The sequence below is a fragment of the Halichoeres trimaculatus genome, unplaced genomic scaffold, assembly GCF_033239565.1.
Source record: "Halichoeres trimaculatus isolate MK-OKI-2021-1 unplaced genomic scaffold, fHalTri1.1 fHalTri1_scaffold_24, whole genome shotgun sequence".
In the NCBI taxonomy this organism is placed as follows: Eukaryota; Metazoa; Chordata; class Actinopteri; order Labriformes; family Labridae; genus Halichoeres; species Halichoeres trimaculatus.
Window position 1 is genome coordinate 7,129,389 of NW_027437202.1, and position 18,166 is coordinate 7,147,554.

General features: G+C 43.8%; 1 protein-coding gene across 2 annotated transcripts in view; it reads left to right on the forward strand.

The window, feature by feature from the left end:
• The window catches only part of nlgn4xa (neuroligin 4 X-linked a), a 49,823-nt gene extending 37,500 nt beyond the window's left edge, over positions 1-12,323 (forward strand). Inside the window, exons 4-7 of one of the 2 annotated variants that reach the window (XR_012597584.1) lie at positions 4,195-4,380; positions 5,533-6,322; positions 10,038-11,342; positions 11,542-12,323. Coding sequence is in view for 1 of the 2 variants with exons in the window: in XM_074664328.1 (XP_074520429.1) it covers positions 4,195-4,380; positions 5,533-6,322; positions 10,038-10,932 (1,871 nt within the window). In the remaining variant the exon portion in view is untranslated. Of the gene's footprint in view, positions 1-4,194; positions 4,381-5,532; positions 6,323-10,037 lie in introns of both variants that reach the window. The other variant, XM_074664328.1, reaches the window with a different exon arrangement.
• The last annotated feature ends 5,843 nt before the right edge of the window (positions 12,324-18,166 follow it).

Consider the following 18,166-nt stretch of genomic DNA (forward strand, 5'->3'; position numbering starts at 1 on the left):
ACATCTTGATTCACTCCTTCGAGTTCAGGAACAGGGGATGAATCCTTTCTGAAGGCGCTCGAATGAAATTAATCACATGCAATGACTCATATGTTTGTCTGGCCGGTGAACATTTTGTGCTGGAGAATCTGGCAACCAGCCGAGTCGCCGTCTGTCCACAGAGCTGCACAAACGTTCCACTCTGTGTCATTTGTGTCAGTCACTCAGCGCCGCTGTCATCTGCGGCGGCTCCCTTTTACATTAAAGTGTGTACGAAAACACGCCGTGGCATTTCGACAGCACTCAGGAGCTGCTGAAAAACACTTTGAATCCCAGCTCAGATGTTTTTTTGGCAGATAAAATCAGTTCAGGTGCTCGGGAAAAAACAACCGTGCCGGTGTTTTGGCTCTGCAAACACGTTGGTGCTGTCAGCTGAAAATCTCTTCTTGTCTCCTAAATGCCAGGGTTTCATCTTTGTCTCCAGACTGGCCACTTGGAGTCTGGACTCTCTGCTGCAGGCTTTTTGCAGCGCTGCAGTAACGGAGGTTTATTCTGCAGCAGGTTTTGATTCCTTTCTTTAGTACATGCAAGATTTAACACCTGCTGAAAAAGACCCTAACATGGAAATAGCATAGAAATGCTTTCATTTGTGAGACTACAGCAGGGGTCTGCAACCTTTACTCCCATAAGCCTCAGCTCACCTGGATTAAAGTCATTCAGGAGCCACTAAACGTTCTCTGTTCTCACATTAAAGGCAAAAAAATGCATTAAATTCTAAACATAGTAAGAATCTAGTGAAAAACAATCTTAACAAGAAGTTTTTTTGTGTTAATAAATTGTACAAGTAAAGTCTTACTTTTTCAAATTTTGATCAATTTAATGTTTTTTTTTTAAATTGAGAAATTTCCAACTTTGAAATTTCAAAAATTTGCAATTTAAAAAAAAATACATTAAAAAACTGTGCAAAACTTAGAAAAATTCTCCTTTTTTTATTTCATAAGAATTTGCCAAAAATAAAAATGTAATTTCAAAAAAATTGCTTGGTTTTAAAAAAATGTCATTTTTTAAAAAATTGCATATTTCTTAAAAAAAAAAAAGAATTTCAATAATTTGCACAAATTGCCAGAAATAAAAAAAAAATTAAATTTGCAAAATCTTCAAAAAAAGAGTTGTTTTTTTTTTAAAAATGTGGAAATATTGAAATGCAAAAAAATTGCAAAAATCTAAAAAAACAAAGCTTTATTGCAAGTTGTAATGCATATTTTTTTCAACAAAATTATTTTATTTAGTTTCAATGTCTTTTTATTTAAAATTAAGAAATTTGCTACTTTAAATTTTGTAGAATTTGGAATTTGTTTTTAAAAAGTACATTAAAAAAATATGCAAAAATTTAAAAAAAAATCCCATAAAATAAAATTTTGAATTTACCAATTTTTCATTATTTGCCAAAAAATGGGATTTAAAAAAAATTCTAGGTTTAAAAATAAAATAAATGCCAGAAATTTAAAAAATTGCACTTTTTTTAATGGAATTTAAATTATTTGCACAAATTTCCAGAAAAAAATGATAAAAATGAAATTTGTAAAATCTTCAAAAAATCTGGGTAGTTTTCTAAATGTGAAAATACTGAAATGCAAAATATTACAAAAACCTTTTAAAAATTGGAACTTTTTTTGCTGCCAACCTCTTCTCACTGCACCTTTAAGATTACAGAGCGCCAACTACTGGCCTGGCAAGCATACTTCAGCATTTTGCAGATTTGAGTGCACACAAGAGCACCTTTAAACCCCCAAAAGAAGAGTTCCTCGCCCTCCAGACGAATCTTTCCGACCGACCTGAAACAATGACTCAGATTCCTGTTTTCAGCCTGTTTTAAAACCTCATGTTGCTGAACGTCCCACAGCTGACAGTCGCTCAGCTCGGCGCTCATTAAACCTCCGCCTCAGTGCCGCTCAGACCTTCCGCTTGTGGCAGCTTTGTCATGACTGACCTACATTAAGCTGCTCGTCCCTGTCAAGGCAGCGCTAATACAAACAGTAGAGGAGGGAGGGGGATTAATGCAACCCCCCAGAGCAGAGAGAGTGCTGGCGATGATGACCGGCTTTGTCTGTGTGCTCGGTTAGAGATCAGAGTGCTGCCGACAGCACGGCAAAACGCCCATCAGGGAACAAAAACACAACCACACATTTATAAACACTGAGTGATTTGAAGTTTTTACCCAGAATAATCATTCACGACCTCCTGATGGCAAACAACAAGTCTGGCACGCTCTGGAGACCCTGGACCCTTTAAATTGAGAGGGTTAGCACTTCAGTTTGCCCCCCAAACTTCCCATTCTTCACCCTTCCGCAAAGAAAACTCAAGTGTTATTATTAGGTTACATTAACGCGGCAGTTATCTGCGCCTGTCAAGTGAAACGGTGAAAATTGACACCATTTGTTTGAATTTCGTCTTAGCCGTGGAGTCAGAAGGATATTTTCTGCGTATAACTCACCCCGCAGAGTATTTTTAAGAGCGTACCATTAGAGTGCTTTTCCATTTCAGCGGTGACAGCTCTCCTCCGGCTCTAATTTCACCAGCGACTCCAGCAGATACAGCAGGGTACAATGTCTGGAGCCCAGTGGCTTCGCAGGCAGCCGCACTCGAAGCCATATTTTATTCTTTTTCTCCTCCTTACATTTAAAATACTGTCAGGCTTCTTAAATCATGAACTTGTCAGCTGAATGAACGGCCTTCAGAGAGCCGGCAGGAGCCACACTGAGCTCACCAACCATTTCACACTCTCTTTCACTCCTTCGCTTTCTCAGGATGTAAACAAGAAGCCTCAGCGCTTTATGGCTCAGAAAACAGCAGTGTGAAGTCAGAGACGACGACGACAACGCCGTCGCTGGATGACTCAGAGGAAATGTTTATACAATGATTGACCGGCGTTTGCAGAGAAAAGTCAGATTAAAAAAGTGCTTAAATCTGTTTCATCCCTCTGCAAACCTGCGTTTAGAGCCAAACGAAGTAAACCTGAGCTCATAAGCTGGTTTTATGCTGAACAAATGGCCAATTTAGGAACACTCCGGAAACCCCTGAAGGCTTATCTTGTGCTGAGGTAAAGGTCAAAGCGAGTGATCGCAGAGACGTGCTGCCTTGTCATTCGACGTCAAACACTCTGAGATAAATCAGCGTCTGTTTTTCAGTTTTAAGGCTTTGAAATGTTTGGCTAATCTTCACCTGCAGAGCGCCTCCTGGGTCCCTCCTCCATTTGTGGTAAAAAAAGAGGAGGAGGAGTGGCGACAGCGCCTGTGGTCATCCTACAGGGTGCGTGAGGCTGCCAGAGGCCTTGTAATCCTCCTCCACCCCTGCTCTGCTCGGCTCTCCATCATCCCCTCCACCTCACCATGACAAACAGGATCTGCTCTCTATCAAAAAGCCACAGGCTACCTCTCCTCCTTCCCCTCCCCTCTCACCCAGCGGTCCTCATCCCATTTGTCATTTACTCTGCCCCGGTTTGGTGTGAGCCAGGCCTGGCCGCCGAGCTCACAGGCCTGGCATGGAGGAGCCACCAGATCCCCCAGCGGCAGCATTCAGAAACCCACTTAATGGGTTTTAGGGGCATTTGCTAATTTGTCAACAAGTTTTTGGGATGCTGGGTGCCAGGCCGGTTGGTCTGGCACTTGACCTGAAGGGATCCGTATTGGTGGTGTAAAGCTTTTCATTCTGGACTATTTGTGAAGCTGGCAGCGCGGCCCCGTGCTGCAAACAGGCTGATGTGCAGACGAAACATTGTTATTATCCCGAGCTTGAGTATTTATTGACTCTTTCTTCTCATAAAAAGTTTCAGCTTGAGTTTTACAAGAGGAAACTCAAACAGAGAGTCAATCCAGATGAGCTTAACGCAAAACAAATGCCAACAAGAACAAAGTCTTGAGAACAGCTGATGTTTCCTAATGATGCATGATTGAAGCTAACCTCTTTTTATCACATCCCGAGGAGCGGCCAGGTGGATGAAATTAAGAGCAATGCTCCTTTCTTCATTTCATCCATTTAACTTATTTATAAACTGGAGCAGGTGAGTCAGGGTAAAATTAGGCCTCGGAGAAGCCGCTCCGTCCTTCACCTCCTGGATTAAAACTATTCTGAGCCCAGATAAAATCAGATTCAAACAGCCGTCTGAATTAAAAATGAAACCTCTATCTCCTCTCTTGTTTGTTTTCATCCACGCAGGGTTTCTAAGCACAGGAGACCAGGCAGCCAAAGGAAACTACGGCCTCCTGGATCAGATTCAGGCTCTCAGGTGGATCAAAGAGAACATCCAGGCCTTCAAAGGAGACCCGAAGAGAGTGACCATCTTTGGATCTGGAGCCGGAGCGTCGTGCGTCAGCCTGCTCACCCTCTCGCATTACTCAGAAGGTATGTCCGCTCACATGCACGGCGAGGGCGCTGTAGATTAAAAAAATCAAAGAGTACAGGGTCACTCCTCTTGTGTCTGCTGAGTGTTCCCTCTAAATATTTCCTCCTGTCGGCTGCAGAGTTTTCTCTGGTGTTCTGCAGAGCTGGGAACAGAACATGCAGAATTCTGCAATTTATCAGAAACACCCAGAGGACACACAGACAGAAAACAAAGCAGGACGGCGGTGTCACTTATTCAAATCGTAGCTTTTCTCACGGCTCCAGCGCCTCAGTCTGGATCTGGATTATCATCCTGTATTTACATCTTTTTACATGTTTTATTTATGGACGTTTAACGTGAACAGCCCAAAGGTCTTTTCCCTCCTGAAAATAGTTTCATGCGGCTCAAAATGCATTCATCAGATGAGGGAAATTGCCTGACCTGATCTGCCAGGGAAGGAGGATTTGCAGGATTGGATCTGTAGGTGTGCAGCGGGCTATTTTCCTCTCAATGTGGGACAAATACAGGCTTTGAGAAAAATGCACCTTCCTGCAGAATCAACCTTTTATCCAGGTGTGGAAGTCTGTAGCGGTTAGCTTAAAGGCAGTCAGAGTAAGGAGTTGTTCTCATGACACCGCCATGCAAACACGTCTGCAAACATGCTAAGGTCACAGCACCCTTCCAGCCATCCTATCTGCCACTGACTCCCCACGTCTGATGCACAGCAGCGCTGCAAACCCGGGCCTTGTGGGAAATGTCTGCCGTGCGCTCGAAACATACTTTTCAAGTCGGCCTGGTTGAGTCACCACGGCTGTGTGTGTTTGCACGGGTATAAATAGCTCTCTGAAAACACATATCTCCAGCGCTCCTGCTGCATTGTGTGGCCTACTTGCTGATTGGCAGTCTGCGCTGCCATTGTTCCAGGATGTGCAAACCGCCCGAGGTGTTGTTTGTATATAAATAGGAAATAACTTTAATGCTTTGTTTTTCCCATTAGAGACAGAGAATGCTACGTCAATAATCTGAATCATCCTTTTATTTCCCTTCAATAAATATAACAAAGAGAGTTCGCAGAGGACGCTTTGGTATATTTAGACCAGAGACTGTAACCAAAGGTTGGGACGACTGATTTTTTGTCATTTCTGTCCAGTAACACCACCCTCCTCTCTTAGATCTCTTCCAGAAAGCCATCATCCAGAGCGGCACCGCCCTCTCCAGCTGGGCCGTCAACTACCAGCCTGCCAAGTACACACGAGCCCTCGCAGAGAAGGTGGGCTGCAACATGCTGGACACCATCGACCTGGTGGAGTGTCTCCAGAACAAGAACTACAAGGAGCTGATCGAGCAGTACATCACGCCCGCCAAGTACCACATCGCTTTCGGGCCTGTCATCGACGGCGACGTCATCCCCGATGACCCCCAGATCCTCATGGAGCAGGGCGAGTTCCTCAACTACGACATCATGCTGGGGGTCAATCAGGGTGAGGGGTTTAAGTTCGTGGACGGGATTGTGGACAGCGAGGACGGAGTTTCTGCGAACGACTTCGACTTTGCCGTGTCAGACTTTGTGGATCATCTCTACGGCTACCCAGAAGGCAAAGACACTCTGCGTGAGACCATCAAGTTCATGTACACGGACTGGGCCGACAAGGAGAACCCAGAGACACGCCGCAAGACTCTGGTGGCTCTGTTCACAGACCACCAGTGGGTGGCGCCGGCAGTGGCGACAGCAGACCTCCACGCGCAGTACGGGTCTCCTACTTACTTCTACGCTTTCTACCACCACTGTCAGAGCGACATGAAGCCCAGCTGGGCCGACTCGGCGCACGGGGACGAGGTGCCGTACGTGTTTGGGATCCCCATGATCGGACCGACCGATCTCTTCAACTGTAACTTCTCCAAGAACGATGTGATGCTGAGCGCCGTGGTCATGACGTACTGGACCAACTTTGCCAAAACAGGGTGAGTGCCTCTTGTTTTATTCATCCTTTCCTCTGGGTGTTTCAAGCAGGGACACCGATGGTGCAGAGGCAGCAGATATGAGGAAAAGGAAGTTGCGTTTTGATGACTGTGTAAATGATAAACTCCTGATCCGAAGAGATCAAGCGCAGGTTAATAAAACAAGTCAAATCCCCCTCCTGATGCTGTGGCGCTCTTGGATATGAGAGGATTTGCTCCCTGTTTATATTTGGATCACGTTTCCATTCCACGCACCTTGAGATTAGGTATCAGGCTTTTTTTGCAGCCTAGTCATACTGAAAATTCACTTTAAGGTGAATAAATAAGTCTTGATCAGCTTCACAGGCTGTGGCGTTCGCTCCTGCTCCCTGCTTGGCGCTCCTCCAGCTGAAGTCTGATCACCGGGGAATGGGCTCTTTCTTTCTTTCTTTCCAATAAAGCTCCGACTGAAAGTAAATTCATCACTGTGAGTGTGGCCATTTCTCAACGAGTCTCTGGCGCTCGTTGAAAAGTCTCCCGCTGTGAATCAGCGCAGATTGATGTTTTGAAACTTTTCTGATGGAGGATTTGGCAGTTTGGATGTAAACACAATGAGGTCGACTGAGGCTGTGGTTGTGTAAGAGCGCAGCATTGTTCTGTCGCTCAGGCTTGTGGCTGGTTTTGAAGACGTGGACAGATTTCAAACACTGATATGATGGAGCAGAGTTCTTTTATTCTCAGTCTGGGCCTGTTTTTCTTTAATCACAGGTTTCAGTGACTCATAAGTCGATCAATTTTTACCTTCAGACATCTTCCAGAAGTATCGATCACCACCAGTTTAAAAAACATGGTGTGATATCATGTTTCTGTAGAGGTTGGCGCCCCCTGTGGACAAAGAGATAATCTGTGTGGGTGTAAATACAACAAGTCTGGGGCGCCAATGTAAAGATGTACCTTCAGCTCTAAAACATCAGTTAATGCAGACTCAGAGAAATATTTGTGAAATATATTTGTCAAATGTTACATGTAAATTTATAAATATACATATTAATGTAAATTTATATCTAAATTTTATTAAAATTTTTATTATTATTTGTATTATTAAAATTTGTATTGTTTCTACTTATAATTAATTTGTAAGTATCACTATTTATATTATTAGTATTTTTTATTTTTATTATTATGTTTTTTAATCATTTTATTATTATGATTATTATTGATTTCTAAATTTTAAATATCAATGTTACAAAATAGTTACCCAATTCTTAATATTTAGCTTTGATTTCTAAATATTTAGTCAAATTTTTTTTTAATCTTGAGGTACAATTTCTCAATATTTCGCTAAAATGCAAATTTACACTCCTACCTGCAGAGTGCACCAAAATAAAAGCTCAAGGAATCAACCCAGCCTAACGAGATTTTAAGAAATCTTCACAAATATTTGAATTATTAGATTTAATTTAATTAGATTTGATATATAAATGTTCAAAAAAATGTCTTCATTCTTAATATTTTGTTATGTTTTTAAACATAAGTTTTTTTTGTTTTTTTTTCTGAATTTTAGCTAAGAGTTTTAAATATTTATCTCAGATTTCTAAATCTTTAGCAAAGATTTCTAAATCTTGGTCAAAGATTTCTTAATTTTTAACAAAGATCTCAAAATATTTGTGAAGATTTCTCAAAATCCTGCCAGGCTGGGTCATATCCTCGAGCTTTTAATTTGGTGCTTCCTGCGGGCGGGAAATTGAATTTGCATGTTAGCTAAATATTTAGAACTCAGACCTCAAGATTTAAAAAATCTTGACCAATTATTTCGAAATCTCAGCAAAATATTTATTTTATTACATCTAACATTTAGATATAATATTTGACCAATATGTTTCAGAACTATTTCTCTAAATCTGCAGAAAAAGTGATGTTTCAGAGCTAGCTGTGGAGAAATATTATCTGTAGTGTGAGCAACTTTACAATCAGCGCCTCGTATCAGAGGCTTTAGAGCTGATTTGATGTCAAAGTGCCTGCTCTCTGAATCCACTCCAGCTCGTCTGAGTGCATGAAAGCATCTGCTCCAGCTCTCCGCTCATGCAAATGTGAGTTTTCATACACCTGTCAGCCTGAGACGAGCGCAGACTTAGCATCTAAACCTATGTCGACGTTATTATCAACAGATTGCTTTTTGATGGAAACATGTGCAAGCAGAGGAAGTGTTTCGCTGCTCGATGAGCGTGGAAGGCCTGAAGCGTCGTCGCCGCTGTCGTCTTATTCTTTTTTTCCCTTAAAGCAGCAGCAGAGGAGCAGCATATTGTTTCAACATATGTTAGCGCCGAGACGACAGAAGCACCACATGCTAGCAGGGCCTTATGTATGGCTCCATATGCAGACGACAGTTGGAGCGGTGACCTTACATTATGGCTGAGTCCAGCTTTTATAATGAGGTGTTAGAGAAAGGAAGGCACAGGTGGATAATAATTAATCCCACGGAGAGAAGAATTCTCTCTTTAAAGAATGTTTGTTTTGATCCAGTTTCACTTTGACTGCATCTGCAATATTTGCTCCACTCCAGGTTACAGCTGCATTTATAAGCGATTTTTACTGTCTTGTAGTTTCTAACTCGGCGATATAATTTAAAACGTTTTCTGAAGAGAAACTGGAGCGCTACAAAGGTCTGTAATTGTTTCATTTTAGTGCATAAGCAGCGAGCCTGCAGCAAACAAATAAAATACAAAAGAGTACAAAGAGGCAGCCTCAGACTGGCTGTCTGGAGGACTCTTGTTCTGTTTGCAGATTTACTCTCCTCTCCTTTCTTTTCTTCGGCACAATCAGCCTCCGAAGAGCTGCGATTACTTTGTTTTAGAACTCTGAGGTCAGCTTCGTCTCCGTGTTTGCACAAGCTCCTCTCTCAGATCCAAACAGGCGCTAAAGGAACACCAGAAAATCCGCCTGGAGACGCCTGAGCTGAACACTTGACATGCATCTCATAAGGTTAATTTGATAAACACATTTCTTTCACATCCATGATCAGGCTGCAGAGCGTCCACCCTCTTGGAAACATATGCACCAGCACAAAATCGCCCTCGCTGATTGTTTGAAGCAGAGCAGTCCATCAGGACTCCTCGTCGGCCCCTAAATCCAAATGCAATACGAGACTCAAGATGAGTCCTTCTTATTAAGCATTCAAATACAACCCCCCCACCCCTCACACCCACACACACCATCCCCAAAGCACTCGAGTGTGTCTGCTCCAAGGTTGTCGTCTAGCCTTCACTCCCCCTCTCCTCTCCAAAGTTAATGAAAAGTTGCTCCAGAGGCATCTCTCTTTCAGAGTAGAAATAAAAAAGCATCCCAGGTGAGGCTGAGTGTTGGACCTGAAACGTTCCACTGGTGTATAAAGGACGCCGAACATTTTGTCTGCTCATGCGTTCGAATGGTGAGTCACCTGGAAACACATTATCTTTGCACACAGGGATGACAGGCTTTGACTTTTCGGTGTAATGACTCATCTAAAAGTGTCATAATTGGGTGTAAAGTGAATCTAATGGACAGCCGAATTGTTAACTGTATGGTAATGGCGCTTTAAAGTGATGGAAAGGAAACGGCAAATTGCAGAGCGACATAAAGCGTCCGTCTTCAAATGCTCATGGTGTTTAAAGGTGAATGTGCTTCTGATGCATTAATCATCGCGTCCTGTGTGCTCTTCGTAAAAGTCTAACTTCTTCTTCCTTTTCTGTTTCTGCCTCAGGGATCCAAACCAACCCGTCCCACAGGACACAAAGTTCATCCACACAAAGCCCAACAGGTTTGAAGAGGTGGCCTGGACCAAGTACAACCCCAAAGACCAGCTCTACCTTCACATCGGCCTCAAGCCAAGAGTGCGAGACCACTACCGTGCGACCAAGGTGGCGTTCTGGTTGGAACTAGTCCCACATCTGCACAACATCAACGAGTTTTTTCAATACGTGTCCACGACGACCAAGATCCCTCCTCAGGACACCACGCCGTACCCGTACACCAAACGCTTCCCTGGGAAAAACAACTGGCCCTCCACCACCAGACACCCAGGGGTCCCTCCTGCCAACACCAAACAGACGACGGACCAACGCAAGACTGGCGACCTCACAGACGAGTCCACTGTGGTCATCGAGACCAAGAGGGACTACTCCACCGAGCTGAGCGTCACCATCGCCGTCGGAGCCTCGCTGCTCTTCCTGAACATCCTCGCCTTCGCCGCGCTGTATTACAAGAAAGATAAGCGACGGCACGAGTCCAACCGCCGCGTCCCCACCCCTCAACGCAACTCCGCCCCATCCAACACCCCGTCCACCGCCAACGACGTGGCGCACCTGCAGAGCGAGGAGCTCATGTCCCTGCAGATGAAGCAGCAGCAGCTGGAGCACGAGCACCACCACGAGTGCGAGTCGATGCAGACGCACGACACGCTGCGCCTCACCTGCCCGCCCGACTACACCCTCACCCTGCGGCGGTCGCCTGACGACATCCCCCTCATGACCCCCAGCACCATCACCATGATCCCCAACTCTCTGGCTGGCATGCAGCCTCTGCACAACTTCAACACGTTTGGTGGCAGCCAGAACAGTACCAACCTCCCCCACGGCCACTCCACCACGCGGGTATAGCTCCGCCGCCACCGACCTCGCAAGGCAAACGTGACGAGAGAAGACTGACGCACAGACAGCAGATCTTATTTTGCTACCATGCCTTCTTGAAAAGTATATCCAGATTAACGAACTCCTGAGAATATTCAAAGTGAATGTTACTATAGTAATAACTCTTTTTGGAGCTATACGGAAGAGTTTTACCAAAAGAAGAGGCACCAGGGGAAGACTGTTAATAATCTTACAATAACAAACGGAGAACAGCCGCAGGAGGAGCCTTTGCGGAGGCATCGTGCCATAAAAACACAACAGGAAGACGATGGCAGCAAAGCAACTCTGGATCAGACTTTTAGACTTGGGCACAGAGTTCTACACCCCAGCCTGAAATGTATTTATGAAAACTTTGTATAAAAGAGAAAACAAGAAAAAAGGTATATAGTTGTGCGTGGAATTTTAAATCTTTTAAAAAGAAAAATCTGAAAAGAGCTCCTCCTATTATTGTTTTTCTATTGGCTGAAATCTTTAGTTTTTTCCAGCTTGTGAGTTTCTGTTCCGGTGCGTGTAAATATTCCTGATCATTCTTTTTCTGATTACTACCTGTGTGTCATACCTTTTATGTTTTTTTCACAGAACGACCAAAATGCGAACACAATCCCATCCTCGGAGAGTTGCACACTGTGCGTCTGCAGGCCATCACACACTCGACTGTCTCGTGCGTTGATTTGTTCCCACTTTTCCCCACATTGCATGTCCAGAAAGAGCTTTACTCTCCGTTTCTCGTCTCCTGTCCAACGACGACTGACTTGACCCCTCCATCACCTGCCGTCATCCTGTTATGCTTCTGATAGTTTTCTTTGTGAGCTTTTTTCTGTCTTGCAACCTCAGCACTGCCTGAGCTTACAATGTGACCAGCAATGTATTATTTAGAAACAAAAAAGGCAGTGGATTTTTGTATCGATATTAGTTGGATATGTTTGTAAAGAAATATATGTTAGATATTTCAAATTGTCATATGCTAGCAATATGTAAAGTATTGTGCCAGGCTTGTGATATTTTGGGTTACAAAGCAAGTGAATGAGTGTAAATATTAATGATATTAATTATTATAAAACTACAACAAAAGTTACCATTAACTCTCTTTCTGTTTTGCATCCTGTGACAGAGAAATGGAAGAACAGAGGGTTTGAAGACGCTGTTAAAGATCTGTTCTTGCCCATTCGGTCCCTGAACCAGTGGAGATAATAAGGGTTTTAATGTAGACTTTTAAAATCCTTACTTTGTCTTATATTTGTTTGCGGTTTTGCCTTAAGTGATAATAGAGATATTTCTGGCTGGACACCTGTATAAACTTTTTCTGCAACATTTTTAATAAAATATCACAGTATTTTCTAAAAAAAAAAGAGAAAAAACAAGACGTGGAAGGTTTAATTGGATGGGTGTGTGAGTGTTTGTGATTGGATGCATGTTTAGAAAAGTTTCGGAAAAAGTTGAATACCCCCTCTTTAAAGCACATACCCCTCTTTAAAATCTAAATCTGTCATCTGCATATTGAGATGTTTTCTAGAAGCAGGAATGCAGCCATCTACATCTCTTCTCTCCTTTCTACAAACTCAGTCTCCAGAGCCTGTGGATGAGGTGATGCAGTTGTTCGCCTCTCATTGAGTTGGACTGCGATCAATAGCGGCAATCTGGCCCTTGAAACTTTTAAAACATCGAATTGCATCTGCAAACAGCTCGAGCTGTGCCAGCTAAGCTGAATCCTCTGACTGTTTCGGCCTTTTGCGGATTGCTGTTGTGCTCCGTAAGGGAAAAAAACAAGATGCACGGTCTGAGCTGAATAGCAAAGCGAGCTCTCTTCTCCCTGACGCTCCGAGCATCCTGTATTCAGGAAAACTGCCTTAAAGCTGCTCTCCTCATCAGCTCCGCCTTAGCTGTTCTCTCACCGGTCAATCTATTGATCCTGTTTGCTACTAGCCAAGCAAATTAGCTTTTGACTTAAAACTGAAGTGACAGGGGGAAAATTGAAATCTTTAACAGTAATCTGCAGTTACCGCGGTGCTGGGGATGTCTCCATACGATCTGTTGACATTTGCAAAGCCCCCTCCTTGCTCCAGGGATTCTCTTTGTAATACCTGCAGTAACTTGTTGAGAAAGGTTGTTTTCAGTACTGTAAACAGCAAAGGATTGTGGGTTGAAAATCCTGCAAAATCTGCAGCAAGCTTTTTACAGCGTTTGATGCAGCAAACAAGAGATGAATATTTATTTCCAGACTTGTGCAAACAAAGCAGCTGGAATGTGCATGCAGCCTTTTAATTGGCGTGTTGTTTATGCTTAGGGTAATGGGGTGGAGGCTTTAGAGAGGAGGGGGGTTGATGCAAGAGAGTGACGGCAGGGGTTTGCTGAGCGTGAGACTCAACTGGAAGTTAATTAAGCCGGCAACAGCGCTCCATCACTCAACCACGGTCCCAGAACTGTCATTCAAGTGCAGCGCTCTCCAGGCAGCCATTACCGAAGCGTATCGATCGCCACCGTGACAAGGTGCTGCACCAAATGGGAGTGGGCAGAAGGTTTTGGAGCGTGTGTGTGTGCAGAGAGTGGGTGAGGTGTTTCTAAGAGCCCCGCTCTGCTCCCCAAACATGAATTAAAATGCAGGTAAATACACAGCAGCAGAGCCGCTTGATTGCATTTCCCTCCCTGGGTAGCTGCAGTCTTAATAGATGAATATGAAATCTTCAGAGTCAATATATATGCAGTTAAGTGGTGAGGAAAAGAGGCAGCGGTAATGGCCTCCAGAAATCTCCCTCGCATCTTTTACTTTGGGAAATATTGTCCTCAACTCACATTCAGACTCTTAAATAGTTTTCTCCCTCAACTGCGGCGTGGCGTACCTGACCTGAGGAGTTTCTACATCACTTGGTGTCCATGCAAATGAGTGACTCAGAGGTGATGGCTGCAAAGGATCATGGGATTTCAAGGCAGTGGGTTTTTAAGCAGTCATTTGTTTGAAGGAGGAGGAATATGAAGCTTGTGTTTGATCCAGCTCGTTTTATGAGCTTCCTGTGTGTGTGTGACCAGCAGGCCCGGGTGATCTCAGATGGACTAATGCTGCACGCTGGAGGAGGGGGCGTCCGGGGGAAGCAGCTGGTCAGCTCTAATGCCCTTGTTTCTCTTTCTCGCTGTCTGGCCGCAGCCTCAAACTGACGCCAACGAGCTCCAATGTTTAATGCTGGGTGTTTACAGAGCGGAGGAGGAATGAACGAGGAAGTCTGCGTTAGCTTGGAGCACAGATGGGGGGGTAATTACATGCTCTATGTGCTGCTTCTCTGGTGGTGGACTTGTGGGAATAAAAATCAGAAATATTATCGTTGAGGTTGTGGATGTTTGGAGCTGGTGCCAAAAGGTTTAACAGCTTTTCTAAAGGGTTGAAATTCACGTTTAAGGTGATGGAACACGGAGTTAAAAGCAGGATTTTCCAAGCGTCTGGTGCAGAGTATTGGAATAATTCTCAGGCTGGGAGCCAAAGCTTTGGGTGAGGATTTGCTGAATGTTTACCTGCTTCTCAGGCGTGTGAGTGCCATTTAATTGAGGCCTTCAGAGGGCCTGTGTTTGGTTAATTTGAAGCACTTTTGTAATGAAATCAAATCATTAGTGGCATTAATATTCTGCACAGCCCTGAGTGATTGCACCAAATCTGATCAATGTGTTGTTTTTAAATGAAAATGTGGCTACTTCCTGTTGCACCTTCAGAATACGAGCCAACTCTCAACTGTGTGATGAATGCTTTAACAAAGCTGCTTAACATATTAACACATCAATAATTCAGGAGTCTTAAAGGGAAAAGCATGTTATTATTATAAATGACATCCACATGCAGCTAATCAGCTCCAGATTAAATTTAATGTTGGGATTATTAATGCTGCGAAATGAGAGCGCCGCTTTTCTTTTTTTAGCCGCCGCGAATTAAAAGATGTTCAACATTTAGAGACGCCTGGAGAGTGGAATGGATTCATGATGGACGGTTTTTATTGAGGAGGGAGAAGCAGAAGAGAATACAACACAAGACTTTCAAAATAAGAGCTTTTAATTTGAAATCTGATGATGCTTCATGAATCCTCGTGAAAATTTCCTGCAGTGTTGGAAGACACAAGCAGATCTCATTCACATCTTTACATCCTGTTCATTTCCAGCCAGCAGACTCTCACTCTCACTGCTGTATTCTTGCTCATGTCTATATATAGCTGGTGTTAGCTTGCTGTGGCAGGAGGCAGATGAGGAGAGGAGGGAGCGCGTCTCTCCCCCTGATGGAAACCACAGCATGTAGGACATGGAGGTCAGAGCAGGGTGATATTTTGCCCTGCCGCTCCGCCGCTGGATGAAACAGCACAGATGATTTATGGCGGCAGCCTGCACGGGGAGCGGTGTTCTCAGTGGCCCCAGCAGACACACACCAAATTGGGTTACTCACAAAATGTAAAGGCTCTGTCTCAGACTAACAAATTCAATCATGGCCTTCTCTCCCTGCAGGTTGTTTTAATACTGCAAGATTACTCAGGTCCCCGCTCCGTCCCTGTGTCCTCAGTCCTCAGACTGGGCCACGAAGGAGCCTCCTAGGATGAATGGAGGGCTTCAAGGCACAAAGATGAGTTCAGCTGCAGTTCAGATCTATCCATCCACAAGTTTGTCATGCATCTGCAAGGAGCTGACGTCCCCTCTCATGTAGCGCTCTCTGACGGGTATATTAGCTGTGCATCAGCCCGTCCCTCTGCGCCTCCTCCTCCTCTCCTCTGGCAGCATCACTGGAACTTTAATATGAGCTTAATTCACACCTCAGAGCCGAGGGACTCTGCTCTTTTCTCTCTAAATCAGCATCAAGAGGAGGAAATGAAAAGAGAGGAGAGGAACTGACCACACAAGTGTTTGCAGGAGAACCTCATTTAGATTAATGACAGTCCAGTTCGGGGACTGCAGCCATTACCTTTAGTGTTAGTGGTTTTAATTTGTAGAAGTGGGTTTAAATGTAACTTCTGGGGCTTTTAAAAGGAGCCTTACAGACATGAGTGAAGATTTCTTTAAGCTTTAAACCCTGTGAAGTTTAAATCTGATGAGATGATGTGTGAAAGCTGGTGAAGTGAGAGGTGTTTGAGCAGAAAACAGAGGGAGCGGAAATCTCACAGGTTAAATATACCATCAAATGATGAGGATGTGAGAATGACGCATGTTGGAGGAGAAATCTGAGTTATTTCAAGGCGGTGATTTAATAATGGTTTCATAGTTTGAGTTCTGTAACCTCAACGATATTTTCTCTGCAGGAACTTCCTGGAAAAGGTTTTCAGTATAATCACTGCCCCCTTGCTACCAGTAATTAACTGTAAAGTTTACAGCAACCGTTTTTTTAAGTGTTCGAAGTTCACACGTCTGCTGTTTTCATTCAGAAGCTTTGAGGCTGGTTTTACGTGTCTGAGAACGTAAATGTGTTTGACAAATTCAAAGTTTAAAGCACTTCCTTTGTTCCTTTCAGAAAAGCTTTAAATCAAGAATTAAGTTCCTCTCGGTTTAAAAAAGGCCCTCAGGCGAAACCCAAATCTTTCCCCCGTTGTAAAAAGCAAACACTGAATTCTTTTGACATTCAGACGTTTTCTCTTTGCCTCTCATTCTCTCTTTGTCTCCCCGTTTTGTTGCTTCTAAAACAGAACCGGCAGTTTGAGTTATGATGAATCAACCCGTCTTTGCAGCTGCCAAGTTCTTCTTCTGTCATTATGTAACATTCACACGGTATAAAAGCAGCCACGTCAGTGTCATTATTACTAAATAAAAGACTCGTGCTGCAAAGAGCTGCGGCTCCGCTCATGTGAGCACGGATGGAGGAATACTTCTCACTTCACGGGTTTCAAAGCAGACTTTGGAGCTTTCTCAGAGAGCCTGCCAAAGAGGAAGAGTCTGTGTGTGGAAAATGTTCCTGCACATGAGAATATTCAAAGTATACTGAAGAAATCCACCAAATGTTGACTATCAGCTTCCAGGCAAAGAGCTGGACTTCAAACGCTCTGTCCTTCAGGTGGTGTGATGGAGTCTGCAGGAAGTTTGGGTTCTCACCTGTGAAACGAGGAGTCGGAGTGTGTGATGGATAAAATTGCATTTTTGAAAGGAGCTCTTCTTGGAAACATGAGTGAAAAATTTATAACATGGTGCAAAAGATATAAAAAATAGTCACATGTTTCAAAATGTGCATGTAGGCTGTTGGATGGAAACGCTCCACATCCATTCTGCTGGATTCAAAATGATTCTTTTAAATCTTTAATGAAATCATATTGGCACAATCCATGCATTGTTAGATGATCTGGACAGAGCTCCTGCCAAATGAATCTCATTTCATATATTGTTATCTCCGCGCAGGCCCACACACACCTGCACTTTTAAACTTAACGCCTCTGAAATAAAAACGCAAAGAGAGGGAATAAAAAAGTGACATAACTCAAGCTGGAGTGTCCTCTCCCTGAGCTCACAGATGTTTAAATGTCTAAAGGACACTCTGCTCCCCCATCCACAGCTTCATTTAATGTTGCAGCACTTATAAACTCATTCTCCCAGAGTTCCCCTGTGGCTGTTTTTACACCCGAGCAGGAAAAAATGAGGCTGAGAGCGCGAGGTGGTGAAAATGTAATCTGGACCTAAAGTCCTTCTCGCTCAGTGGCTGAGCTTTAACAGGAACATCCCTGTGATAACTTTAAAGAGGATAATAGATGGAGAGACTTGAAACAGAGAGGATTTATTGATTGAGAGCTTGAAAGCTTTCTCAGAGCTCTGTCTGGATGATAATGTAATATGTTTAACTTAAACGCTCACACATTAGAACCTGCAAGCCTCATATTCAAGCGTAAAAGCTGAGGGTAAGAAGCTGCAGCGAGTTACTGTTACTGTCTTTGTACATGCTGCTTTCTGCATCATGCATAAAACTGAACAAATGCACAACAGTGAAACCCTCTCATGCAGACGGACTGCAAAGACAAGAGTCCAGGTTTCTCTGACCGCCTGACCCTGAGTCAGCCCCGTCCATCCGTCAGACACCTGCTGGGGTCAGAGGTCAGCTGGCAGAGAAACAAGTCTCCTCAGAGAGGGAGAGAGGAGAATTTAGTTCACATCTTCTATATTTGGCTCGTGACAGGTTGGATGGCCCTGCAAAGATAGCCTGCATTCCTGTCTGTTCTGCCTGAGCCAGAAAAGCTTCTCTGCATTCATTAAAAGTCTCTGCCGTGAT